Below are 27,664 nucleotides of genomic sequence, written 5' to 3' on the forward strand. Positions count from 1 at the left end.
CCTCCTTCTCTTGTGCTGTTTTGTAGCAGTGTGTACACCTGAGACTGTCACCTGTCTGTCTGTCCTGCACTCTCTCTCTGTTTCTTTCTCTCTGATTGTGGAATAAAAGTATGAACATGTATTTATAAGTTACACTTGTGTTTGAATCCTGCAGCTTATCACACATTTGATTTCCATGTGTGACAACTGCAAGTGTCCAGAGTGAGGACAGACTGAGGGACCCACTGCTGCACATCATCTGTGAGGCTTTGCACCCCTGATGATCCACCAGGACAAACTCAGCAGTGTGTGAGGAAGAGGAGGAGGAAGAGCCAGCAGCAGCTGACAGATGGAGAGAATAGACAGACTGTTCCCTGTTTGTGAAGGACTGCTAGGAAAGTTTAACATAACTAATTGTCTGTGCTGAATCAGTCTTATTAGGTAATGTTCAAATAATGTTATCATCCCAGTGTTTTCAGTGTGGGAGAAAGTACTCAGGGCCTTCAAGTTACACACTATGAAAGGCAGCAACAAGTTTAATATTCAGAAACCTAAAGTATGTATCAGCAGCAGAATGGAGCTAAAAATAAATGTTTGTTTCAGTTCTATGAAGCTTTGAGTATTTTGGATTAGTAGCACTGCTGTGTTTGTTGCATCATATTGCTGTAATTGTTTATATACTTTATATATTCTGAGGTAAGTTGATCTATAGTGTTACATCATATTCTATAAGGATGTTATGTGTTTGTATACTTTCTGCCCAGTTTGACCCATTTAGCAGAAGTCTAAATCATAGAACTCTTCCACAGCATGTCTTTCATCCTGTTTTCCTTCTTCACCCCAACCAATCGCAACAGATGGCCCCGCCCCTCCCTGAGCCTGGTTCTGCCGGAGGTTTCTTCCTGTTAAAAGGAAGTTTTTCCTTCTCACTGTCGCCAAAGTGCTTGCTCATAGGGGGTCATATGATTGTTGGGTTTTTCTCTGTATCTACTGTACAATATGAAGCGCCTTGAGGCGACTTTTGTTGTGATTTGGCGCTATATAAATAAAATTGAATTGAACTGAATTGAATTGAACATCATTTTAACGCTGAAAGCACTAATATTAACTCATAATAAAATGGATAATCAAACAATTTCCGTGGTGCTGATTAGAGATGGACCGATCCGATATTATGTATCGGTATTAAATTACTGGATCGGATATCGGCCAGAAATAAAAAATGTAATCCGATCCATTAAATATCAAAAAAGCACCTCACAAAACTTGCGACACAGCGTAACTCGGCTCATAACCATAGCACGTTGCAGCAGTGTGCTCACCTGATAGAGCAGCTGTGTGTATTTGTAGCCTCGCTACCAAACCAGCATTTCATCTCCGAGGAAGTTATCCCAGAGAGAAGTAAAGCAAGTGTGTAAGTTCATCTCTGAATGTTTGTAAAGCGTTCCCATGTTAAGCTTAACAACCGATATATGGAGCGACTGCCTCTCTCCCTCCCTCTCCTGCCTACTTCATGAAACTGATTAATGATCAGCTGATCGTCTTTTCTGTCGTGAGTCCGTCTCTCTTCTTTGTTTTTGGCCCACTTTGCACCAGAAAGAGGAAACCAGCGGCTGAACAACAGCAGCACGTTTAAGCTTGATAAGGTGTCATTAGAATTTATTTAATATTACTTTCTTTAATATTACTTTTTTTAATATCACCAGGATCCTTTTCTACGTAGCTGACGGCCGGTAACTGTGCAGGGGCGGATCTAGCAAAGTTTAGCCAGGGGGGCCGATATGGCATGAACAGGGAAAAGGGGGCACAAAGACATACTTTTGTTTCTTATTCTCATTTAAAATGTCTAGCTTTTAATAAATAATTATCTGAATCTTACACCCAAAGTTTTAATCTGATGTAAAATGTATAGAAGTCCATTACTGTATATAGTAATTGTTAAGTCTAATATACCCTAGTAAGCTATAGTACTTTTTCCTTTGGGAAGGTACCATCTGTGAATTCTGCAATTCTGTTGAAGAAAGATGTTGAATCTATTTAATTATTCTTGAAAAATAATTTATTTCTGTGCATTTTTTTTTCACACTGCATCAAATTAAAGTTGATTAGTCGATTAAGCATCATGAGGTGGAGGGTGGGGGGTGGTTCCCTATTTTTCTTTGCTGGGAGTTTGCAACCCTATTAGTTAGGTTGCTTAATATTTCTGCTAAGTACTCTTTAAAATACCAGAATAGGGAGGATGGAGCAGGTTTAAGTTTATTAGATTGATCAGTGTTGCTGAACTATGAAATATTTTGGGTGCAGTGTATTTTTTACATACAGGTATAACAGAATAGCTTTAGTGTTGTTGTTTATTTAAACTTGAGTATGAACTTATACAAAATGCAGCAAGATATTAAAAAAACAGTTTTATTGATTAAAAAACACACTATATCGGATTCATATCGGTATCGGCAGATATTCAAATTTATGATATCGGTATCGGACATAAAAAAGTGGTATCGTGCCATCTCTAGTGCTGATGCTGCGCTGAGCAGGCAGCTCTTGAAGCATTTGAAGTGTCGGAATGTGGAAATTTCAACATCGCTTGAAAAAACTGCCAGCTAGCAACGTCCCTCTCACCGGTAGGCTAAGTGATTTTTAACCAATTACAAGTTGAATCTGGGAGTTGGGGTTGTTAGCTAAGAGACTGTCATTATGTGAGCTAATTTGCGATGTGCACCGGTGGCTTGGCCTTAGATACTTGTTTGTTAATGCACCTTCTCAAATTAATTCACTACGTGTCATGCCATCAGTTAACCCTTCGCGTGCCAGCTGTGTCATGAGTGCCCAGGGTTGCCGACCCCTGCTCTAAGCACTGTTCTTGAGATAATCTGAAGGTCTATAGGGACTGACTCTGCAGAAAACTGACAACCTCTATGCACTATGCACCTGAGCATCCGCTCTATGATTTTACATGGCCTACAACTTCTTCCCAACTTGATGTTGTTCTCACTGCCTTCCACTTTGTTATAATGGGGGTGGCTGTAGCTCAGGTCGTAGAGCAAGTCACCTATTAACTGGAAGGTTGGTGGTTTAATCCCAGTCTGCTCCAGTCTGCATGCCAAATATTCTTGGGCAAGATTCATGTTGCTCTCCAATGCATCCATATCGGTATGAATGAATCCGTGTGAGGCGACTTCTGTTGTGATTTGGCGCTATATAAATAAAATTGAATTGAACTGAATGTTAGATCGAGAGCACTTAGAAACAGCACAGAAAAAAGTACTTGTGCAAATGGGTGTATAAGGCAAGTTGAGCAAGTGCTCAGAGTAGAAAAGCGCTTTATAAGAACCAGTCCATTTACCATAATACCACTAACAGTCAACTGTGGAATATTTAGTAGGGAGGAAATTTCATGACCAGGCACAGGTGGCATCCCATAATGGTACCATGCTGGAATTCACCAAGCTCCTGAGGGCAACACTTTCTTTCACAAATGTTTATACAAGCAGTTTGCAAGTGGGCTATGGAAGTGATTGGAACAACTGAATTCAATGACTTGGATAAGTCAGTGAATACTGTTGGCAATGTTAGCTATGTACAAAGCCGTTCAATCTTTTCATCTAAATTAATTTCTCGATGGAAATACGTATTTAAATAAAAACAGTTGTATACATTTTAGACAGACCTCAGACGTTATTTTGTTGTTGGAATTGTCCTTTGGTTCTCTGGGGGGAATAAAAGCTGTGGATGAATCATTGGAGCTCTCTTTTTCTTCCTAGATAGATCAGAGAGACGGACATAGTAGCCAAAAAGTTTTCAACTGCTTAACTACATGTTGTAGCCATACCGCCATAAGCACTCACTTCAAAGAATTAGTAGTCGGTACCTGTGTGAGTCCTGAACTTGGCTGTGCCAGAGGCTGAGGCTCAGCAGGTTTTGATTCATCCACTTTTCCATTCTTCACAGCATCCAGTGCAGTGGTAGTTGAATCCAAACTGAGTTTTGGAGTTGAGTGGGGACTGGCATGAGGACTGGTCTCATTGTTGTTGTTCTGCTTCAACAGGTGACTCTTCATTAGGCAGGGAGTTCTAGGAAAATGACATGTACAGTAACTGTTTTATTAAACATAAATTTAAGAATGAATTGGTTCAAAATCTTTATAAATGTGATAAACATCTCTGGCTGGACACATAGATAAATTTGACATAAATGTCTAGCACTTTGTGTCTACATTATAAAATCCAGAATGCTTAATTATAGATTTATTTATTGTTAATACCCTCGGTTTATTTTCCATGTTCTAGATAATATAAAATTTGAGTTAAGAGCAGTTATAAAATAAAATCCAATGATGCTAGCAACCTGCAAAATTTTCTTTAAAGAAATAAACTTTCTCCATCTTGTAGCTTGCAGTTTTGTTGCTCATGTTAAAGTAATTTGCAAGATATATGAATGAAATAATTTGATTCCTTTGATGTCTTACTTCATTCCCTTCTTGTCTTTCTTCTCTGGTTTGTGTTTGGAAACCCTGCTCCTTGAGGCCAGGGAGATATGGATGTATAACACTGTCATGATAATGACAGGGAGATAAAATGCTGCTATTGCTGTTCCAAATGTCACTGCAGGATTAGAAAGGAACTGCAGGAAGGAAAGAAAGGAAAAAATGTTACATAACGCAAGTATTTTCAGTCTTTTTTATAGTATGGTGAATATTTTTATTACATTTACAGATACAATATACATCATGATACTGGAACTTTGACTGTTGTTGTATTTGTAAACTCACTAAATTTTAGACAACTTATAGCATTTCTCAGGGACTCCATTAAAGTTAATCACAGGTAAACATTTAAGAGCCGAGGGAAACACCACATTAATGTAACAATAAGAATCCTAGTTGAGGTTGACTGGGGTAGACTGAAAACAGATAATGCTGTTTATCAACTCCAGACCAACATCATTATAAGTTATGGTAGCTACCACTGCCAGCTGGGGGTATTTTTACTCCCTCTTGACTACTTCTAGGTATCTGAGCTTTTATCACATTGATTCCCAATTACTGAAAGAGATCTTCATGAGCAGTCCTTTTGTGGTTTGCATTATTAATGACAAATAGATGAAAATCAGTGAGGCTTCAAATTTTAAACTAACAATAACTAAGGATTTTATTCAGAATAATGAAAGACCATTCAATATTAACCTTTACAAAACCTTGCAGTCATCAAAATGAAAGAGCACTCATTCATTACAAATGAAGTTACTGATGGTTACAGCTTCCAAAGACAAATAGGAAACTGACCGTAATGATCTGACTTTTTCTTTCCAGGATCTTACTAGTTTCTCCAATTGCTGTAGTTTGTTCTTGTTCCATTGTCCTCAGCAACGTGGGTCCACATCATAATCCTGCATTAGCCATTCCATTGTTTTTATCTAATCGTCTTCAAGGACATTTTTAACCCATTTTGCGATGTGACAACATGCGTTTAATAGCTAATTTAAAATGTTGACAAGGAAGGAACAGTGTATTGGTGAAGCAGCTTCTGAGTAACAGTGTTCACCTGACAGTAAAGTTGTGGTTGGAAATTTCTATACTCTCATTAAGTCATCGGGCTTTCAAAGGAATCATTGATTTCTTTTTCTTTTCTTTTTCCAGGGTAGAATATCATACAGCATATATCTTTAATGACACAAGAAGTGTTTGAATTTAGGTTAGATGATTTTCTCTGTCAGGAGAGGCTCAAAAGAGATATCAAATAGGATAAAACTATACATGCAAATATACATACTTAAATATTTTAAGAAGTGGTGCTGAAGGTTCTGCCTTTAAACTTAAAAAGTTTAAGGCCTAGTGACGTCTCGTTAGTGATCATGATTGTCTTCGACTACTAGTTGCTCTTTTTTGACAGCACTCATTGGACTAAATAACACTCCCAATAAAGAGAAAGTCCAAATCTTCATGAAGATCTAAGAAACAGAACTGTTCGTTTAAACAAGTTGGGAAGGCCTTTTTGAGACATTTCTGAACAAATGCAAATTCCAAGATACATTCAAATAGTATATACAATACTGGTCAAAAGTTTTAGAACACCCCAATGTTTCCAGTTATTTATTGCATTTCAAGTAGTTCGAGTCCAATGAATAGCTTGAAATGGTATAAAGATAACTGTGAACTGCAAGAGGTTAAAAAAAAGGTAAGGTCCCACACAGCTGAAAAATAAAGTACATTTCAGAATTATACAAAAAGGCCTTTTTTAGGGAACACAAAATGTATTTAAAGCTGTTCTGCAGCAATGGAGGTTGATCAAGTCTTGAAAGCTGGTGCTACTAATTCCTAAAGGGGATCCAACTTTTCTGGATTGGGCAGCAGAATTTTTGTATTGTTTAGATTTTTTTTTTTTAAACAGTACCGATCAGGTTTTCAAACCAAAGAACTTGTTACCAGCTGTTCATATATACTCTATAGATCTGTATTTTAGTGGGTTGTTAGCCACCTTCAGTTTGTTCAATGAGTTAATGTTGTTATTGTTCTAATTTATCAGTTTGCATCTTGACCTTTTTATCACCACAAACTAGAAAAGCTATCAAGACTGCAAAAATCACTGACATCTCTGGCAGTCACATAACACCTTGCAGCTGAATCAAGAGTAGGCTAACAGCACACAGTGGACAGCAGGACACTACTACTACTACTACTAACAATAATAATAAAGTTAAGTTAATTATAATTATTCATTGGAAAACAAAGTAGATTTCTCAGTAATTTTGTAGACCGTGTATTTGTTTACATTGCACTTCCTCATTCCCTGCTGTATCTGATCAATACGATTTTACACATGACACAAGTTCTGTACATAGATTTTTTCATACCTGAATATAACACTCTCCAGGTGGCACTGTTCTCTGCCCAACGATGAACTGCCAGAACAAGATGGCAGGAGCCCATAAGATGAATGACAGGATCCAAGCTGCTGCAATCATTAATCCTGCCATCTTAGTTGTCCTTCTTGTTGGATACGTAAGGGGTTTGGTAACACAGAAATAGCGATCAAAGCTGATAATTAACAGATTCATCACAGAGGCGTTTGACACAACATAATCTAAAGCTAGCCACAAGTCACAGACCACCGGCCCAAGTGGCCAGTAGCCAACAATAATGTAGACTGTATACAAATTCATACTGAAAACACCGATGATCAAGTCAGCGCATGCTAATGAAAATAGGAAATAGTTATTGACAGTTTGTAGGTGACGGTTTACTTTGATGGAGAGCATGACTAAAATATTTCCTGTAACAGTCACAAAGCTCAACGATCCTGTAACCATAGCAATAAAAAACATCTCCAAAGCTTTGTATGGACTTCCAGTTCCCACTCCACTGTCAACAGCAGAACAGGATGTTGAATCATTGGTGGATATGTTGCACGATGTGTTGGAGAACAGGTCAGTCGTTTGGTTGAGCAATGAGCCTAAAAGAAGAGAAAAACAAGAGGATCGATTGAGAGAAATATGCACTGTGCTTGGTGCGCTGTAAGGTAATAACAACAAAAGTTGATTTTTATAAATGTGGGATTGGGAGACGTGTTTTAACACCCACTACAGCAGCTGGGTTTGTGACAGATCAAAATAGAGAAAGAAGACTTTGCTTTCTAAACAGGGACAGTAAGAACATTTAGAGTCAAAGTGGAAAAAGAAACAAGATGATGACTGACATTGGGAAAATCAGGGTAGACAGCTACCATCTGGAAAAAAATCTGGTATAAAAACATTTCCAGCTATTTTAATTTAAAGAACTTGTTAGTTGTAAACTTATTAGCTTCTCAATCTCATTATCCAGTATGTTCTGTCACACACACCTACACCCACACACATGTGCACACATCTGTATCTTGTGTATTTTTTGTATGTTTTTTTCTTACAAGCGCAGCAGTTGATTATCAAGAATGTCTCTGTTCATCATTCTCTCAACCCTGGCTAGTCATTCGCCGCATCATTGACTGTAGGGATGGGCACCACTGTCAATCAGCACCAGATCCCCGCAGGGCTGCATTCTCAGCACCCTCTGTACATCTATGACTGCACACCAACCCACCCAACCGGCACCACTGTCAAATATGCCGAACATCTCATCTCGCTCATCTCTGCACTTCCTCTGTGTCCTCAGGAAGAATAACCTGGACCAGAGGCTGCTGCTGTCCTTCTATCACTCCTCGGTGGAGAGCGTGCTACCAGGGTGTTTGGTACGCATGGGCCACTACTGAGACAGGAAGGCTCCAAAGAGGGTAATTAACACTGCCCAAAAAATCATTGTCTGCCCTCAGATCAATCAGACTCACAAACAGCTTCTTTCCCTGGGCCATTCAGACTGTTAACAAACACTAACCTCCCACACCCCTTCCCTGCCTACCCACCTCACCAGTTTGAGCCATGATCTGAGTAACCGCCATTACTCAGGCCACTCACACGCTGACTCTATTCAGTCCAAGTCTTTTTTTCTTTGCACTACTTTTGCACACTTTGCAACTTCTTCTCTAATGTGTGTCCTTTTATCATGTGCCTTTCTTTTATTTTTGTATATATTCCTCTTGTTTTGTATATATTTCTCCTGTTTGTTATTTATTCCTGTCTACTATTTATATTTTATTCCAGCACAGTTAGTGCGGAGCAACCTCAATGTCATTAAACATTCTATTCTATTCTATTCTATTCTATTTTGTTTTGCTAAGTGGCACTTTATACCTGAAATTAGTTAAATTAGAATTAGAATTAGAAATTACAATTACTTTTTTGTCTACTCTTTAGACATTAAACATTGTGTCCCACAGAAAGAAAACAACACTGAAAGCATTGCCCAGTTTTGTCCAGGAAGATAAAACACACAGTTATTCATGAAGGGTTTGGTAGGTAATGATCCATCCATCCACAATTTTATTTATTTTTTTTATCATTTATCTGGGTTCGGGTTGCAGGGGCAGCAGCACTCTAAGGAGAGATGGCCAGACCTCCCTCACCCCTGCCACTTTCTCCAGCTTATCTGGGTGAACATCGAGATGTTCCACCTATCAATCTTGTGTCTCCCTTGTGAACAAGACTCTTGAACACCTCAAGTTAGGGCAGTAACTTATACCTGACCCGGAGTGGGCACGCCACCCTGTTCCGGCTGAGAGCCACCACTTGGCTACGCCTAGATGTTCTGTCCTTAAAAATTACTTGACAACCTATACTCCTGAAGCACCACCCATAGGAATCCCCCAGGGACCCGGTTTTTCTCCACAAAACTACAAAAAACATGTGGACTGGTTCAGCAAACCCCCACCCTGAGCCAATCCCTCAACATGTTTATTCTCACTGCTGATATTGCCTTCATATTAAATAATTTTTTGCTTTTTAAAGTAGTTTGAGAACAATTTGAGAGCCACTGCACCCAGGCCGATCCTGATTCTGAATGTACTGATGAGGATGGCATGGTCAGCTGTATCAAATGCTGCAGTCAAGTCTAAAAAGAATAAACAGTACTAAAAACAACACTACTACACATTACTTGCATCTGCACTTATTAAAATGTGATTCATATCTCTTAGTAGAGCAGTTTCTGTACAGTCCTTTCCCCCCTAAAGTCAGAATGAAATTATAAAGTAAGTTGTTGCCTTTCGTGTTAAATAGACTTTTTTTATATAGCACTTTTCTACTCGAGCATCTCACTTTTACACAAGTACCTATTTTTCCTTCTGTGCCTAAGTGCTTTCTATCTAACATTCACACTCCGATTGGATGCAACTTAGGGTTCAGTATCTTGCTCGAGGATAATTTTGCATGGAGACTGACCAAGACACGCTGACTACACTGGATTAAGAATTTATGCAAAATTATGAACACTACAATAGTTTTATTTGATTCTGGCGAGAAATTGAGTCAAGCTGATCTAGAAATTCTTACAAATCAGATAATCTCAGTACGACTTCCCAGTGTGAATCCTATTGGCAAATCTCATATAGGGTATGCTATTTAAGCTGTTTCAGCCTGCATACAGATGCTGTTCCCTCAGTAGGCTGTTTTTGCCAACCAACCTCCTTTCATGCTAATCATGCTGTTTCTGACTTAATTTTTTCTGTTATCACGGATGCAGACTGTGTTCTGTGAGGGAGTCTGCTGTTCCTATCCCTGCATTAAGCTTTCCATGTATGCCTGCAGAAAGGGAGGGGGAAGGTCTCTGAGGCAAGCTGACAAAGGGAATACATAGTTCAGACTAACGCTACAGTCAAATAATGTGTGTGGATTTTTAAGAGCAGATTGTTGTTTGGTGAATTCATGTTCAATTTGTCATTGTTGTTTAAAATAAAGAATATATTAACATTTATATTGCTGTATTGTATGTTAGCAGCTAATCTAGCTAACAAATTAACAATACAGAATGAGATGGGATGACAGGAAATCTAAGAAGTTAAGATATGTGTGAGCTGTGTCTCTGACAGGCTGGTCTGCTGTACTGGGGCCCTGCAGGAACGGTGCTCGCACAGGTCCTGTTCACCCTCTACACTGCAGACTTCTCCATCAACTACCTGGGCTGCTATCTACAAAAGTTTTCTGATGACCCTGTTATAGTTGGCTTTATCACAGGTGAGGACGACTCAGAGTACTGATGGTAGATTCAGGACATTGTGAACTGGTGCCAGCTGAACCATCTCCTGATCATCACGGAGAACCCACCACATTACATCTTTTGGAGAGTTGGGATGTGCTCCTGAAGACCTTTTTTGACTCTGTGGTGGCGTCAGCCATCTTCTATGGCATTGTCTGTTGGAACAGCAGATTATCTACAGCTGAGAGGAAGTGGTTGGATAAACTCATCAGAAAGGCCAGTTCTGCTCTAGGATGCCCCCTCAACCCAGTGCAGGTGGTAGAAGACAGAAGAAATATATTTGAAAAAGAAAAATAATATCCCTCTTGAACAATGTCTCCCACGGGACTCATGAAGCTGCTGCAGAACTGGAGAGCTCCTTCAGTGACGGACTGCTGAACTAGATGCACAAAGAGGCATTATCACAGGTCCTTCCTCCCAGCAGCTGTTAGACTTTATAACCATCACTGCTCCCAACACACACAAAAGGTTGTTTACATCCCACATTGTAAATATATAATCCTATTTCTTTTTGATTTTTGTACATATAGTGCCGCAGAGCTGTGCACCCCCCCCCCCCCCCCCCCTTTTTACGTCTGGTCTTATTCTCATTGTACATGTGTATAGTGACAATAAAGGCATTCTATTCTATTGTATTAAATTCTATTCTATCCCTGCTGTTATTTGCACAGTTTTTCAATTTTCTTTAAATAGTCTTTGTTGTTTTTAAGCACAAATATACAACACTTTTTGTACATCTTTTTTTTTTAAAAGTATCCTACTCAGCTGCACATTTCTTTGAATCTGAGCATGGTATTTTTAATACTGTACAGTATTCTTTCTTACTTTTTTTACTTATGTTGTAAGTTTGCCCTGTACAGTCTCTTTGCTGCTGGAACATGTGAATTTCACCAATAAAGGATATTTCTATTCTATTCTATGCACACAAAAGAACTTGAAATCTTGAAATGTGCACAACAGGCTGATGAGAGAGGTATTACGACTGATTTCATCACTATCATCTCACACACTCATATATACATAAACAGCATTCCTGCAACAAGGCTCCAAACACGAAACTGCTGCAACTCTGTAACACAGGCGTACACATATGCATTCCACTAGTAGCAACTATCAGAATTCTTTTTGTATCAATACTAAAATATTCATCTAAAGGAATTTATATTAAATTATACAAGTACAGCTGTTCAGCTGTTTTATTCCTTATGTGCCTACAGCAGCTGCTGTATTTGACAGAAAATCTAAATATATACTCTATAACACTGCATAACATTGTTTCAGGCTGACCTTTTAAAAATTGTTATGGACAGTCTATATACAAGCCGTACAAAGTACAAGCTTTGATCTCTCTTTTACTCAAGCAAGGACAACACTGTCAAATAAAATGAATAACTTTTCTTATTTTAATTGAACGTGCAAATTAAAAGTTGCATCTTTCAATGGCAATGATGCCTACAGTGTGGTGACCTTCTGAATCCAAGTACTTCCATGGCTGGTATACCATTTAATATCTTCTCTATGTTTCATGTACATGTGCTTTCATGTGGTTCTACATATAACGACTTTTGCAGGCTTCTCACATAAATGCTATTAGTATACATGAAACAAACAGGGGTAAAAGACGACCAGAATGGTCCTGAACTGTGTCCCAACACCTTCAATTATTGGAGATAGTTTAAATGAATTTCGTGAGCAGGACCACACCTCATACGTTCCCCTTCTAGTTCTTTGTCTGTAGATGTTCTCTTGCACTTGAAACTGTTTGTTCTCCTATCGACAACTAATCCTAGAAGAATCCTACTTACCCTTTTAATATGCTCACCATTGTCCCTCAGACCATCTGGCGAAGAACTCCACAGCCTATTTTCAGCCGATCTCTTTCATGCTGTACATGAAACCTAACAAAACTTCTGCCTCTGACCAACATGCCCAGGATGCAGCAGAGCGACAGAACACCACTCCTGATACACTCTCACTGGCTGAGAACATCTTGTTGCGTTGTTTGTCCTTGTTTGTCCTGATGGGGCACCACTGACATGTTATAACTTGTCATAAGACAAGGCTGCATAGTGGTTGGAGAGGTTATACCCTGGTGGAAAAGCAACACCATTTAAATCGCTCTTGTGCAAACTGGCAACCCTCTATCTCTCTCCTCTATTCCTTCTTTACAAAATACATCAACAGACATTCCCAGCACCGGAAGGCTAATTTCTTTCTCTTCAGTCCCTTCTTTATAGAATTCTTCAACTAATATTCACCCCAGCCCAGGATACTTCACAATCCAAAAACTACACATCCACTCTCACAGCTCCAGCTGCTCTTCCAAAACCCAAAACTACTGAGCCCACACTATCTCTAGTTAGGGTGCCTGAATTGAATTCAATGACTTTAGATGTTGCTACTTTCAGTTCTGTTCTTTCTGTAGATGTGACCATCCCCGCCAAATTGATCACACAATCGAACTAGCCCTCAATAACTACCTATCCCGCTTCAGGCTTCAGGGCCCATGGGGAAACTCATTTGTGTAAATCTCCTCCTCCAAAATTTACTCTGCCTTTTTGCACCAAACAATAGCTGCTCTCCCTTTTTGGACACCTGAACAGTGCCCTGCGCATAATTCCTCAGGGCTATTCTTTAATTTCTCACTCATTCTAGATAGCTCTCCCCAGTAAAAATCTGGCTTTGACAACATCTCCTTGAGGTAGCTGTTGTTTGGATTTGGCACAATATAAATAAAATTTAATTGAAATAAACTGAAAATCTTCTCACCAACTTGAATGGCATCACCTTCCATGATGATCAGCTGTCAAGAGCTGATAGATTCAGTCCTAATACTGCACCTTCTGCTGGTTTTATCAGGGTGGAAGATGGTTTTCCTCCAATGGGCCTGTATATATTTTGTGCTCCATTTTCCCCTCCCAGAGATAAAACTGTCTCCCATCACCTTTGTTCGTTTACAAAATCTAACCAGAAGTCATCGCTGCCTCACCTCACAAAGAAGGTCAAACTAACCAGCCAGGCAGCCCCATTTCCATATTCTATTTTTAAGATAAACTGGCCCTTATGTACTTACAAGGCTCCGTCCATTATCTTCATCGTCAACAATTCCAGCACACTTCACCTACGGATCCTTTGTTCATCACAAAGTCTGGGCACGTCACTGCCAGATTTTTGTTCTTCTCACTCTTTCATCAAGTTTTTTCTCACTGTCTGGAAATTCTTATGATCTCTTCTGTAGCCATTCCTTCTGCAATGATGCCGCTATAGCAAGATCTCATGAAGGAATCCTGATCAAGGTCATGGGACATATGGGTCATCACAAGCCTACCAGTTATATATTTGCAACAGTCTTCAAGACCTTTGTAACGCACAATCATCACTGCTTCTAAGGAATGCCTTTTTTGATTTGGATTTTCTTTGAGGTTACCCCTATGCAGGGTATACCCCAACTCTCATCCTATGACAGCTGGAACAGCCTCTACCCTTAACACAGAATTAGATAAGTAAGTGAAAATGAATTTTAGACAGAAAGTTGGTAATAGAAATATGATCATTTGTGTACAAAGTCACAAAACCTAGCCTATTTTTATCAGACTTGACTGAATGTTCTGTACATGTAGATTTTTATGTTCCCTTAAAATTTGAAATGAAAATACATAATGGTTTAAAATATTTGTACAAATAAGCTCATTTTAATATGGCTGCTATGGCTGTTGAGTAATGAGACTGCTTTGTTGGAGTGTTCTGACTTCAAGCCAATAGCCCATCAAGTGAGGGATTCACCAAGGAGATGCTCTGTCCCCACTAGTTTTCTGCATAGGCCTGAACCCCCTCAGTGAAATCACTGACAAGACTGGCTACGGATACCGACTATGGAATGGAGCAACCTTTAACCACCTCTGCAAGGATGACATCAAGGTGTATGCCAGGAGTGAACGAGACATTGGTTCACTGATCCACATCACAAGGATATATAGCAACGACATCTGAACATCATTCATACTGAAGAAGTGTAGTCAGATGGTAACAAAGACAGGGAGGGTAGTCAGAACTGAGGGGATCACACTACTGGAAGGCAACATTGCAGACATCGAAGACAACTACAAGTACCTGGTCAACAGGCAAATGGAAACCATGAAGAGGCCACTAGGAAAGCTGAAACCACCAAGTACCTGCAGAGGGTAGGCAAATCCTGAGGAGTCTGCTGAATGGTAAGAACAAGATCCGGGCTATCAACACCTGGACCCTACGGGTGATCAGACACCCTGATGATAATAAGCTGACTGAAGGAGGCGATAGAAGCCACTGACATTGAGACAAGGAAGCTCCTTACCATGCATGGAGGGTTTCACCTTAAGTCCAGCAACCTGAGACTGTACGCTAAGTGAAAGGAAGGAGGACGGGGACTAATGAGTGTCAGAACCACTGTCTGGGATGAGACAATGAACATCCATGAGTACATCAGGAAGATGGCCACAACTGACCGCATGAAGAAAGAACCCCATGAAAGAAGAGCAAGAGGAGGAGCCTTCATGGAAGGACAGGCTCCTGCACAGTATGTACCACCAGTAGAGAGGAAGTGGCTGACATGCAGAAATCCTACCAGTGGCTGGACAAAGCTGGACCAAAACACAGCACAGAGGCGCTAATCATGACAGCACAGGAACTCTAGGTACAAGACTCATAGAGGCTGGGGTCTATCACACCAGACAAGACCCCAGGTGCAGGCTGTGTAAAGATGCCCCTGAGACAATCCAGCACATAACAGCAGGTTGCCAGATGCAGGCAGGCATACATGGAATGCCATATCCAATTGGCCGGCATAGTACACAGAAACATCTGTGCTGAGTAGGGCCTGGAAGTCCCGAGGTCAAAATGGGAGGCGCCACTTGATAATGACCGAGCTAAGATCCTGTGGGATTTCCAGATATAGACGGGTAAACAGGAACAACATCTGAGACAGAGACTCTAATCTGAGGTGTGATTTCTGAGGCTGGTGACTTGGATGAATTTATCCTCAGTAGCAAAGGTGACTCTTGGTATTCCTTTCCTCCATGTCTCAGTGTCAAGTCTGCATCTTTGTGAATGTCTCTTGTTTCCTGTTTTACTTTGACAGTCTTGTGTCCTGTCTGTGTTCAGTGTTTTCAGTTTTGCTTCCTACCCGTCTTCTTATGTCAGATTAGTCCTAGTTGTGTTTGCTTCCTGTTTCCCATTTCCTGGCATTGTTTTCCTTTGTCTGTTGTCATATATCCCATGTGCTTTTATATGCTCTGTGTTTCTTGTGTCCCTGGTAAGGTCTAGCTCCCTGTTTTCTAATCTCTTATTTCTTAGCTTTCCGGTTTCTAGGTCCGTTTAAGATTTACTCTGTTAAATCTTCCATAACAATGAGTGCGGCGTCCTGGTGAAGTACTTGTTGCTGTGTAAGAGCCTCATGTAGCTCACATAAGGCAGTGTCCGAGTCCACGTGAGGCAGAGTATAAACAGTGCAGGCAATGACCACAGTGAATTCCGGAGGGAGATAGAAAGGGTGACATTTAATGATCAAAAGTTCTAGATTGGGTGGGCAAGAGTGTGTGAGTGGAGAGATGTTCGCGCTGTCACACTATCTGTTGTTCACCATCAAACACACTCCACCACCTCTTTTCTTGCCCAACTCTGTTGTCCTGTCCATGCGGTAAATTGAAAAGAACCCTGCTGGCAGCACGGCGTGGTCCGGTATCGCTGGGTTCAGCCAAGTCTCGGTGAGGCAGAGGAGGTTGCAATCCCGAATGTCTCTCTAGAACCTAATTATGGCTCTGAGGTCATCAAGCTTTGTCTTGATGGATTGAACATTGGCTAGCAGGATACTGGGCATGGGCACACGGTGTGCGCGAGCCCGTAGCCTTTTCCTGATGCCGGCTCGTTTCCCTCGAGGCTGTTGCTTAGGGTCGCATCCTTTGTTCTCTCTCAGGATCTCCCTTCATCCGGTTGGGTCCGGAGTTAAACAGGATGAAATGTGTGAATATTTTAAACCAATAGAAACCAGAGTGTCTCTACTGTTGCAAATTTGTGTGTTTTCCATGATGCCCATGCAAGATTAAGGCAGACAGAGCAGAAAGTAATGAAAATCAGCAAAAAAAGTTAGGAAAAGTTGGGTCAGAGCATCCAGCACGGGAGCCGGCGCTATCTTTGTTGTCATCCGAACGTTTCCCAACCAGAAGCTGTGGGTGGATAAAAACATCCGCGACACTCTGAGATCGCGCACCACTGCCTACAATGAAGAGCTTGTCTCCGGTAATATGGACCAATACAAGGCTGCGTCTTACAACATGCGTCAGAAAGGCAAAGCGGAGCTACGGGGAAAAACTAGAGTCACAGCTACAACAGTGCGACTCTAGGAGCCTGTGGAAGGGACTGTGGACAATAACGGACTACAAACAACCAGCTTCTTCAATGATGAATGCCGACGCTTCAGTGGCTGTTGAGCTTAACACATTTTATGCTAGCTTTGATGCTGCAGCAATTAAAACAACAAACAGATCCACGCACACGGAGTGCACCAGCGAAGACACTGCCTTCATCCTCACAGAGCATGCCATGAGGAAAACTTTCAGGAGGGTGAACACCAGGAAGGCAGCAGGACCAGATGCAATTCCTGGTGGGGTCCCGAGAGCCTGCTCTGACCAGCTAGCACCGGTGTTCATGGAGATCTTCAACCTCTCCCTGGCCCAAGCAGTGGTTCCCACGTGTTTCAAAGACTCCATCATTGTCCCTGTCCCGAAGAAACAACAGCCCACTTGCCACAATGATTACTGCCCAGTAGCATTGACCTCAATTATGATGAAGTGTTTTGAAAGACTGAGAAGAGATCACATCACTTCTTCACTTCCTGCCACCATCGACCCACTTCAGTTTGCATACTGGACTAATCGTTCCACAGACGATGCCATAGCTCACCTGCTTCACACATCCCTGAGTCACCTGGACACTGGAAGAGGGAATTATGTTAGGATGCTGTTCATGGACAACAGTTCAATATTCAACACAATAATTCCCTCTAAGCTTTTCACCAAGTTAAAGGATTTAGGACTCAGCTCATCACTGTGTCAGTGGATCCTCAACTTCCTCACAGACAGACTCCAATCAGTGAGAGTGGGAAAACAAGGCTCCCCCTCCATCTCACTCAGCACTGGAGTGCTTCAGGGCTGTGTTTGAAGCCCCCTGCTGTACTCACTGTACACTTATGACTGTATAGCCACATCGGACACCACCTCCATTGTCAAGTTTGCTGACCACAATCCCAACAATGGACCCTTCTCACTGTTGAGGTCTGGGAAGCGCTTGCACTCCCTTAAGGCCAAAACAGAGAGAATGAGGAGGAGCTTCTTCCCCCTGGCTATTCGGGCCCTGAACCTGGTATAGGACTTAACTCTCCCACACACATCACATCACTGTAGGACTGGACTCTCTCACACACATCACATCACCACACGCACTCTGGGTTTTCTTTTTGCACACTTCTTATAATTTATAATTTAAAAAAAAAAAAAAATTTCTTACGTAAACTATTATTTGCACATTCTTTACTGTAAATTTCTAAGTTAAAACCTGTACATTTTTGTAATAATCTGTAAATCTGTAGATCTGTAAATCTTACTGTCAATTCTTACTGTCATTTAATGGCCGGGCATTGCACAGCAATAAGCATTTCACCTCATGTCACACTGTGTATGGCTGTGTGTGTGACAAATAAAATTTGAATTTGAATTTGATTTTAACATTCATCTAGAATAACGACTGAAATGCTGAAAACTCAACTGGCTTTTGTTAAAATGGAAAAGAGGCGACTGCTTGGATTAATCATACACTAGGTCTTGTTTTGACATGTGGCATAAGACACTGAGCATTTAACAGTATTTCACAAAAACCTTCTTTTGTCTAATCATTTCTTAAAAACATTTAGACTACACAGAACTGGATAATTGATGTCATTACAGTAGATGTCTTTCTGAAAGGGCTGCAAGTTTAAGGAAATAATTCCTCTACTGTTATCATGTGCCAAAACAATGCCAAGCAGCTACTTAAATGTGAGTGCATACTCACTACAAACAAAGGTGGATGCTATGGCTGTACTGTGGCAAATCACAGATGGTTGACTCCCTGGTATAATTCACAAACATGTGCGTTTAAAGCAGATATATTCTCCAAAGTGCTAATTAAACAAACATGTAGGACAGCCTTTTTTCACTTGTGTAATATTGGTAAACTTAGAAACATTGTGTCTCAGAGTGACACTGAACTAATGCATTTATTACTTCTTGGAGTACTCTAATTCATTGTTATCAGGATGCTCTCAAATTTCCTTTAAAAGCCTCCAGTTGATCCAAATGCTGCAACGAGAGTACTGACAGGGACAATAAAGAAAGATTTGTGTGTCATCTTTAATAACTGCTAAACTCTGCCCCTCTCCCAGAGTGTGTCTTTTGCTTTTAAAAGACATTTCAAATAAAAAAAATCATTATACATGCTATATTTCTCAACAGTAGTTCCATCCATATATGACCTAGTGTGTGGAGGCTGGGGGAAACGTATGTAAAACCAATCCAGTTTAAATGCTACAGAGGTGTGATAGTTTCTGGGTCTTTGACTCATGGTTTTGAGTTTTTTTGTTATGGACTCATGAGCCTTTCATTTGGATATATGAAGTTATTTAAGTTATAGTTTCAAATCGTTTAGTCTTGAGCTTAGTGTTTCATAGTGCCTCTGAGTTATGTTATCTGTATTTATAGTTTATGGTTTCTTGTGTGATTATATTAGTTCTTTTTCATTGTGTTTTGTTCTCAGCATCGGGTCCTTGCTTTGTTCTGCCAAGTTCATGCATCTTAGTCCTGACCTCTGTTACATCCCATTTTATTGTGATGGTCCCCCATCCCATGAGTCTTGTGTTCAGTTTTGCTTCCTCTTGCTTCCTCTTGCCATGTTAGTCAGATTCGGTTCAGCTGTGTTCTGGTGTTTCCAATCTCCAAACTTAACTCAATTATTGTCTCACACCAAAAAGTTGATTCTGTTCTAACACTTTATCATTGATCAATGACCACTAATCAACAGTGTTGGGCAAGTTCCTTTGAAAAAGTAATTAATTATAGTTACTTCTTCAAAAAAGTAATTGAGTTAGTAACTGAGTTACAAAATTCTAAAAGTAATTAATTACGTGAAAAGTAACTATTGCGTTACTTTAAAAAAAATGTTTAACCCTCTGGGGTCCAGGGTACAATTGGCCATTTTTAACTACTTTTGATTTTCCCTCCACATTTTACCTTTAAAAACTGTTTATTTGCCATAAAATTCGATTAGAAAAAGTTATATTTTTTACTGTAACAACTACAAACATACAAACATTGAATCATATTTCATAACTTTAAATGCAAATATAAATTGTCAATTTTAAAATCATATGCACAAGTTTTGCAACAACAAAGTTATTTGCAGCCATTTACCTTTTACCCTTTTTTAAATAACCATTTCAAACTATTTACATAACAATCAGGTGTTCTGCATTCAATAAGATGCCACAAATTATTTGTGCCACTCCAAAAATTTCTGTCCACAATAAAGGAGAACATCACAGCCTGATACCTGCAGGTCTGCAGCAGGTGTATCACTCCTCCTGTTTCTACCTGGAGACAGCAGTCGCCTCATTGTTCTGACACACAACACAAAACTATCCACAACACTACACACTAACTACACAAGACAACACATTAACTACACACTCCAAACACGCTAAACGTCACAAATCTCTCATATCTCAAAGCTCGTTCTCTTTTTCTGCTGTTTCTCTCTCTCTCTCTCTCTCTCTCTCTCGCCGTCACTCCTAAAACTTCCCCCTCTTCCTAAACAAGCAAATGTCATGTTGCCATATCATTTTTGATTGGTCGACATGGTGCATTTTTCCACCAACACGAACGGGCTGTTTTTTGTTTTGTTTTGTTTCTTGTTTTTTTGCTCATAAGCAGAGAGTGCTTGCTAGCGCTGTCCTTAGACAGTAACCGTGACGAAACTAATCAGAAAAAAAAACGCCGCATATATCTTGTTTATCATGACTCTGGTTTTACGTGGCCTATCAACACAATTTAAAAATTGGTATATATCACCTTGTTGCTTTGTCATCTTAAAGTGGTCATGTGATTGGCTTACCACGACTACTTTATTCTTCCTCAGTCAAACAGCAGCACTCAGGCGATTGTTTTGCCCCCCCTGGGCTCTAGACTAACTTTTTACCACGGTTGCACTGGTGCGCCTAACTTTTTTTCTTAGCCACACCAGCACAAAAGTTAGGCGCACCCAAATTTTTCTACCGCATCGCTTAACACCGCAGTTTTACATGTGCACTTTTTTGGGGGTGAAATTGCAGTTCATACAGACAATATTCATTTGTAAACGATTAACTAACAATCTTGTGCTTAAAGTGCGTTGGCACTCTTTGGCAATACTGTAGAAAATGTTAAACTTAATCATCACATCGGCTCCTCTAATGACCTGTTTGCTGCTGCCTGCTGCTGAAAGGCAGTGGGGAGAGGGGACACTTGGGCAGTGCATTTATTGCAGCATATAATGTGTTTTCTGGATACACTGCTGTTTTTTATGCATTGAAAGATTGATGGCACCGTGTCAGAGCTGGCTATGAATTTCAGACAGATCAGGCCTTAACTTAACAAAAAAGTTATCACCAGTTCTTATCATCTTTTCTTATTACCCACAGCTACATCCACTGCTGTCGGGCCTAGGCTGCTCACTAGGACTGGGCATCATCACTGATTTCTATAATCCATTCGATCCCAATTCACAAGGTCCTGATTCGATTCAATTCAATTTAGCCTCAGACAGTCAGAAATATTATAATTCTGATCATTTGTCAGTACTGACACTTGTGGGACTTCATCAAAATTGTGAACATCACAGCAGATGCCTTTGTATCAAAGTAACTGAGAATAAAACACAGAAAAACATGAAGCAGATTTTCCTGGTCTGGCGTTTTATAGCAGATAACCTTAAAAATATTCTGCAATTTTGCATAATTTTAAAAAGTTTAAATTTCTTCAGTATTGAACAGCAGAAATTAGGCTTTCTTGTCCGAGGTCATTTAAGAAAAAAGACAGCGGCCGACAGCGCTGCAAACAACGGTAGACTGGTGGGTAATAAGCGAATGAAAAATGCTGAAAACAGATTTGAGACGGGAAACTGTTCTTGAAGTACAGAGAGAGAGAGAGAGAGAGAGAGAGCTGTGCATAAAGTGTGATTTTTAACATGGTGGAAGCAAAACAGCAAAAGTTAGAGGGAATTCATAACGACATTAGGGCTGGACCAGGTGACCCTGAATCCTCCCTTAGTTATGCTGCAATAGACGTAGGCTGCCGGGGATTCCCATGATGCATTGAGTTTTTCCCTTCCACTCACCTTTCTCACTCACTATGTGTTAATAGACCTCTCTGCATCGAATCATATCTGTTATTAATCTCTGTCTCTCTTCCACAGCATGTCTTTATCCTGTTTTCCTTCTTCACCCCAACCGGTCGCAGCAGATGGCCGCCCCTCCCTGAGCCTGGTTCTGCCGGAGGTTTCTTCCTGTTAAAAGGGAGTTTTTCCTTCCCACTGTCGCCAAAGTGCTTGCTCATAGGGGGTCATATGATTGTTGGGCTTTTCTCTGTATTTATTATTGTGCTATCTACTGTACAATATAAAGCGCCTTGAGGCGACTTTTGTTGTGATTTGGCGCTATATAAATAAAATTGAATTGAATTGAATTGAATTGACATTGATCAAATGTGAAGCGTAGTTTGCTGCTTTTTTTTTTTTTTTTGCTGCTGGTTCAGTGAATTTTGGTTGGAGAGAGACAAACCCTGCAGCTCAGAATCAGCGAGCCGTCGGCTTTCAGCTCCGACGGCGTGTCCGTCTACGGGCCGTCGGGTGAGAAAGCCGAGAAAGACAAAGGTGATTCTGATGTGTCGGGTCCGCTCTGTGTTTACATCTTTGTGTGGAATCTGTTTTCCTGCTCTCATTTACTGTTTGGTGGTTGTTGAAATAGTTTTGTGAGCTTTAACCTGAGATTCTGGCGTTTCTGGCAAAATAGGGTTAGGGTTAGGATTTCATTAAATCCTGAATTTAAAAGTCGATTCAGGATTTAATGAATCGATATCGCTTTATTCAAGCTACTCACCTCGTCTGGCCACCTGCACTTTCAACTGGACCACTGCCAATCAGAGAGGCCCCACCCCTGACTGTCTCTGATTAGTTTAGACCACCATAGGGGCATAATGTGTCTGTTGTTGACCACACGGAGACTTTCAGAGTTGCAGAGATTTCTTTTTTGTTACTCAAACAGTTGGTCGCACAGGTGCGAGCTAAGATTTTTTTTAGTCGCACCATTGAAAAATTTGTTCGCATTTGCGACTCTAGAGCCCTGCCCCCTAGCTACAGGTGTTGTGCCCGAAAGTGATGGTCTGCCAGAAAGTGATGCCGCCCGCGGGAGCGCGCGCGTGAAGCTGTAGCGCCCAGATTACTTACAGCTGCTTCCGTGCAACTGATATAAGGTGAGGGAAGCTGAAGACAGCTTCAACCGTCTGTTTGTTGAAAAATAGTAACGCGACCGCACCGCATTTTCTTGTTAGTAACGGTAACGGCGTTGTAACAATAGAAATAGTAATTAGTTAGATTACTTGTTACTTATTCCCATCACTGCTGATCAATAGCCATTGATCAGTGCCATTCACAGAGTTGGGGAATGACTGCAATCACAATGTTGTAAGATGGTGAAAGAAACTTTTCTCCCACTGAAAATGCTACATCCAGATGAACAGAAACAACATTTTGGGATTTACTTACCTGGATGCCTGAGCATGCATCAAGACAATAATTGTCTCAAATTTTCCCTGCATTTTGCTGCGTTCTCCCACTTGCTGTATGTCCCATGTGTTTCTTGGGAGTTTTTTGTGCATTTCTAGCTTTTGCTTCATCAGAGTTATTTGTATTATGTATTTTCTTTTCTTTAGTGTAACAATAGAGCTACTTTTTTGTTTATCCTTTGTTTCCGAGTCCTGCATTTGGGTCTTACTCTGCCTCCCCTACTGTTCCTGACAACAAGAAAGCTTTAAGAAATCTAAATGGATCGGATTATTATGGACAAACCAATGAATTATTCATTAAACTTAATGCCTTAAAAAGAACTATTTAATTGAGCTTTGCACTACAGTGATATAGTATAAATCAATTTAAAAATATAATAAGTTCCCATTGAATTTAATTCTGTCTTGGGAATTTTTATTTGTTTAGTCATAAAAACTGTTTTTTGTTGTTTTTACATCAATCAAACATGAAACTACAGGAATAAAGTACTTATCTTAACTTCTTTTTGTTTCCCAGAATCTGTTTTTGGACTGAATCATCAGTTCATACTCCAGTACAAGGACCAACAAGGATTTCTGCAATCACATTCAACTCTCCATCACTTGACTGAAAGCATTCTACTGATGTGGTAAAACTCAAGTACAGAACTAAAGTACATTTACTTGAGTGATGTACTTATGTCAGATTTTGCGGTACGTGTGTGAATATTTCCTGCTGTTTTATTTTTATAGGCCACTACATAACTTACTAAACTAAACATAAATATAACCCACCAAACACTGGATGTTGGACAGATGCTCAGATTATGTCTATATTGGGTCCCTCGGTCCATGACCAATTCTGGACATCTATATGATGTCCACACTAGGTCCACAATTTGAATGTCCAACATTGACCAAACTTGGACATCCCTATGACGTGCAACATTTGAACTTTGGACTGTGTAATTTTTTGGATGTCATGTGGACCTCTATGACAGGTGTAGGAAATTTACATGAATTATAAAGAGCTCATGATTGTAAGACAAAGTGAATGGACTAGCTGGAGTAGTAGCTGGACTGAGAGAAGTTGCAATGGAAAGTATGCAATTATGGGCAAGTGTGTATGTATGAACTGCATTATCTGCTTGCAAGTCTTTGTTGATACACACATTTGAAAACTGTTTCTGTTTTGACGCTCAGAATGATGTGTTGGTGAGGAAGTCCACCCCCCCCCTCACAACAACCAGGTTCTGTGTTTGACCTCTGCTGATGTGAGGAAAACTCTTTGCAGAATTACTGCATGGAAAGCTGCTGGTCCAGATAACATCCCTGGAAGAGTGCTCAGGGAATGTGCAACCTCTCCCTGAGCACTGCTGTCGTCCCAATGTGCCTGAAGGCCACCAGTGCCACCAGGGCCAAAGAAGTCCGCAGTGTCCTGCCTCAACGACTACCGTCCCGTTGCACTCACACCCATCATGATGCAGTGCTTCAAGAGCCTCGTCACGAGGCACATTAAAACCCTGCTGCCACCCACACTGATCCCACTGCAGTTCACCTATCGCCCCAATCGGTCAACAGATGACGCCATCGCCACCACCTTACGTCTCGCCCTCACCCACCTGGAGAATAAAAACACATATGTACAAATGCCGATCGTAGACTTCAGTTCAGCATTCAACACAATCATTCCCAGCACCTGATTGGAAAACTAAGCCTGCTGGGCCTGAACACCTCCCTCTGCAACTGGATCCTGGACTTTCTGACGGAGAGACCTCAGACAGTCTGGATCGGTAACAGCATCTCCAACACCACCACACAGCCCACTGCTCAGCCCACTGCTGAGCCCACTCAGCCCACTGCTCAGCCCACTGCTGTTCACTCTGCTGACTCACGACTGTGCAGCAATGCACAGTTCGAACCACATCATCAAGTTCGCCAATGTCATGACTGTGGTGGGTCTCATCAGCAAGAGTGATGAGTCAGCATACAGAGAGGAGGTGCAACAGCTGGTGTAGAGTCAACAACCTGTCTCTGAACGTGGACAAAACAAAAGAGATGATTGTTGACTTCAGGAGAACACAGAGAGATCACTGTCCACGTAACATCAATGGATCCTCTGTGGAGGTCGTCAAGAGCACCAAATTCCTCTCCTGGTCCCCCAACACCAGCTCCATAGCCAAGAAGGCCCAACAGCATCTCTACTTCCTGCTGAAGCTGAGGAAAGCCCATCTCCCTCAAACCATTCTCACCATCCTCTACAGAGAGACTATCGAGAGTGTCCTGAGCAGCTTCATCATTGTCTGGTATGGTAACTGCACTCTATCAGATCAAAGGAGTTTGCAAAGAAAAGCGTCTGGACTTCTTTGAGTTGCTTGAAGACGTTTCACCTCTCTGTACAGTGCAGCGAGGAATGCCCAGACCTCTACATTGGAGAGACCAAACAGCCACTTCACAAGCGCATGGCACAACATAGAAGAGCCACCTCCACAGGACAAGACTCAGCAGTCCATCTGCATCTTAAGGATAAAGGTCACTCTTTCGAGGATGCCAATGTTCACATTTTGGACAGAGAGGACAGATGGTTTGAAAGAGGAGTGAAAGAGGCCATCTATGTCCACTGTGAGCGACCATCTTTGAACAGAGGCGGTGGTTTACGACACCAACTGTCTGCCATCTATAATCCAGTTTTGAGTTCCCTCCCCAGACGCCTTAACGCCCACTCACATCCTGGGCCATCTGACCTCAGGAAATCACATGATAGGGTGGGGCCAGGTTTCACAATGAGCTCACCCGAAACCCTGGCTGATTTGGTCCCACACCCATTTTCACACCTTGGCGCATGTGATTAGAGGATCACCAGGGGGTCCTTTGTCCCTCCTTGGGGGGATACTCCCACTGGGTTTAAATCTGGGACTCTCGGCCATTTGACCTTAGAACTGAAGAAGCTTCTCGGATGAGAGGTGAAACGTCTTCAAGCAACTCAAAGAAGTCCAGACGCTTTTCTTTGCAAACTCCTTTGACTACGATGACCTGGATGACTGAGAACCTTCACAGACACTCTATCAGATCCCACTAATTTTCAGTTCCAAAATGGGACAGTGGACTTTGTCCTATTCTGGGGCTCAGGGGACTCATTGATTATCATTGCACCCTGAAGTGCAAAATGTTGATGCTTCCCAGGGTGAGGCAGGAAATCAGTGCAGGGGAGTGGAACCCAGTCAACTTGGAGCAGGGACAACCAGTAGGACCACAGACTCATCATCAGTTGGTTTTCATAGATGTAGCCCCAGTTGGAATCCACAAGGGCTGTTAGGTCAATAACAATTGACATAGATTAGGTTTATATTAACATGCATGGGAAGGCTAGGCTCTGGATTCTGGATTTAACAGCGAGCCAATAAAGGGAAGCCAATATAGGAGAAATCTGCTCCAGGTGAACAGCAAAAACAGTATCTAACAAGACTGTTTGTTTGCCAAAGCAATGACTTGACTATATGGAGGTTGGTCATGCTGAATTGCTGCACTGAGTAATTTTGCATTTGCTTTCAGGCTTGTGCAGAATATTTACAAGTAACATTTTTAATTATTATGAAATTGAAACATATGTTGAACATATGTTTCGATTTCAACAATCCATTCCAGTATGACATCATAGACACAAAAAATACTTTTCATGTATATGTTTAACATTTATTGGAAATAAATACATAAAAAAGTGTTTGTATGAACCGTTGAATGAGGCATGTTGTATAGCACTTAGAGTGCTCAAGTAGTGTAGAAAAGCGGTATCTAAGAACCAGTCCACAGATGATCATGTCTCATTTCCTCTCCCGTTCCCGTGGGCAGACTTGGCTGGGGAATGGAGGTTAGCGGTGGCGTGTGGTCAGCGACCCCCCCAGAGGAGGGGTGGTGCAGTGGGTTCAGGGAGCAGTGCCAGGGGGGCTGGCAAGGCAGCTGGGAGCAATCTAGTAATCACATCCTCCTTATTTTAGTAGGCTGCTGGGACTGGAAAGGGGAGCTAACTGGAGACAAGGCAGCTGGAAAGCTGCGGGAGCTCAGGAGTAGATGTAACCATTGTAAATAAATGACCACTGCATATTATCTAATGCAGCATTTCTAAACAGTTATGATAACATTTCATAAGGCAAAACATCCATCCATCCATCCATCCATCCATCTTCATCCGCTTTATCCGAGGCCG

At 41.1% G+C, this 27,664-nt stretch overlaps 1 protein-coding gene across 1 annotated transcript in view; it reads right to left on the minus strand.

The window, feature by feature from the left end:
* Positions 1-27,664, minus strand: part of chrm4a (cholinergic receptor, muscarinic 4a) — a 103,578-nt gene that overhangs the window by 37,518 nt on the left and 38,396 nt on the right. Inside the window, exons 2-5 of the mRNA XM_005459225.4 lie at positions 6,832-7,430; positions 4,448-4,602; positions 3,851-4,052; positions 3,650-3,739 (exon numbers count right to left, since the gene is read on the minus strand). Of these exons, the coding sequence (XP_005459282.1) occupies positions 3,650-3,739; positions 3,851-4,052; positions 4,448-4,602; positions 6,832-7,430 (1,046 nt within the window). The remainder of the gene's footprint in view (positions 1-3,649; positions 3,740-3,850; positions 4,053-4,447; positions 4,603-6,831; positions 7,431-27,664) is intronic.

This window comes from Oreochromis niloticus, linkage group LG23 (genome assembly GCF_001858045.2).
Source record: "Oreochromis niloticus isolate F11D_XX linkage group LG23, O_niloticus_UMD_NMBU, whole genome shotgun sequence".
In the NCBI taxonomy this organism is placed as follows: Eukaryota; Metazoa; Chordata; class Actinopteri; order Cichliformes; family Cichlidae; genus Oreochromis; species Oreochromis niloticus.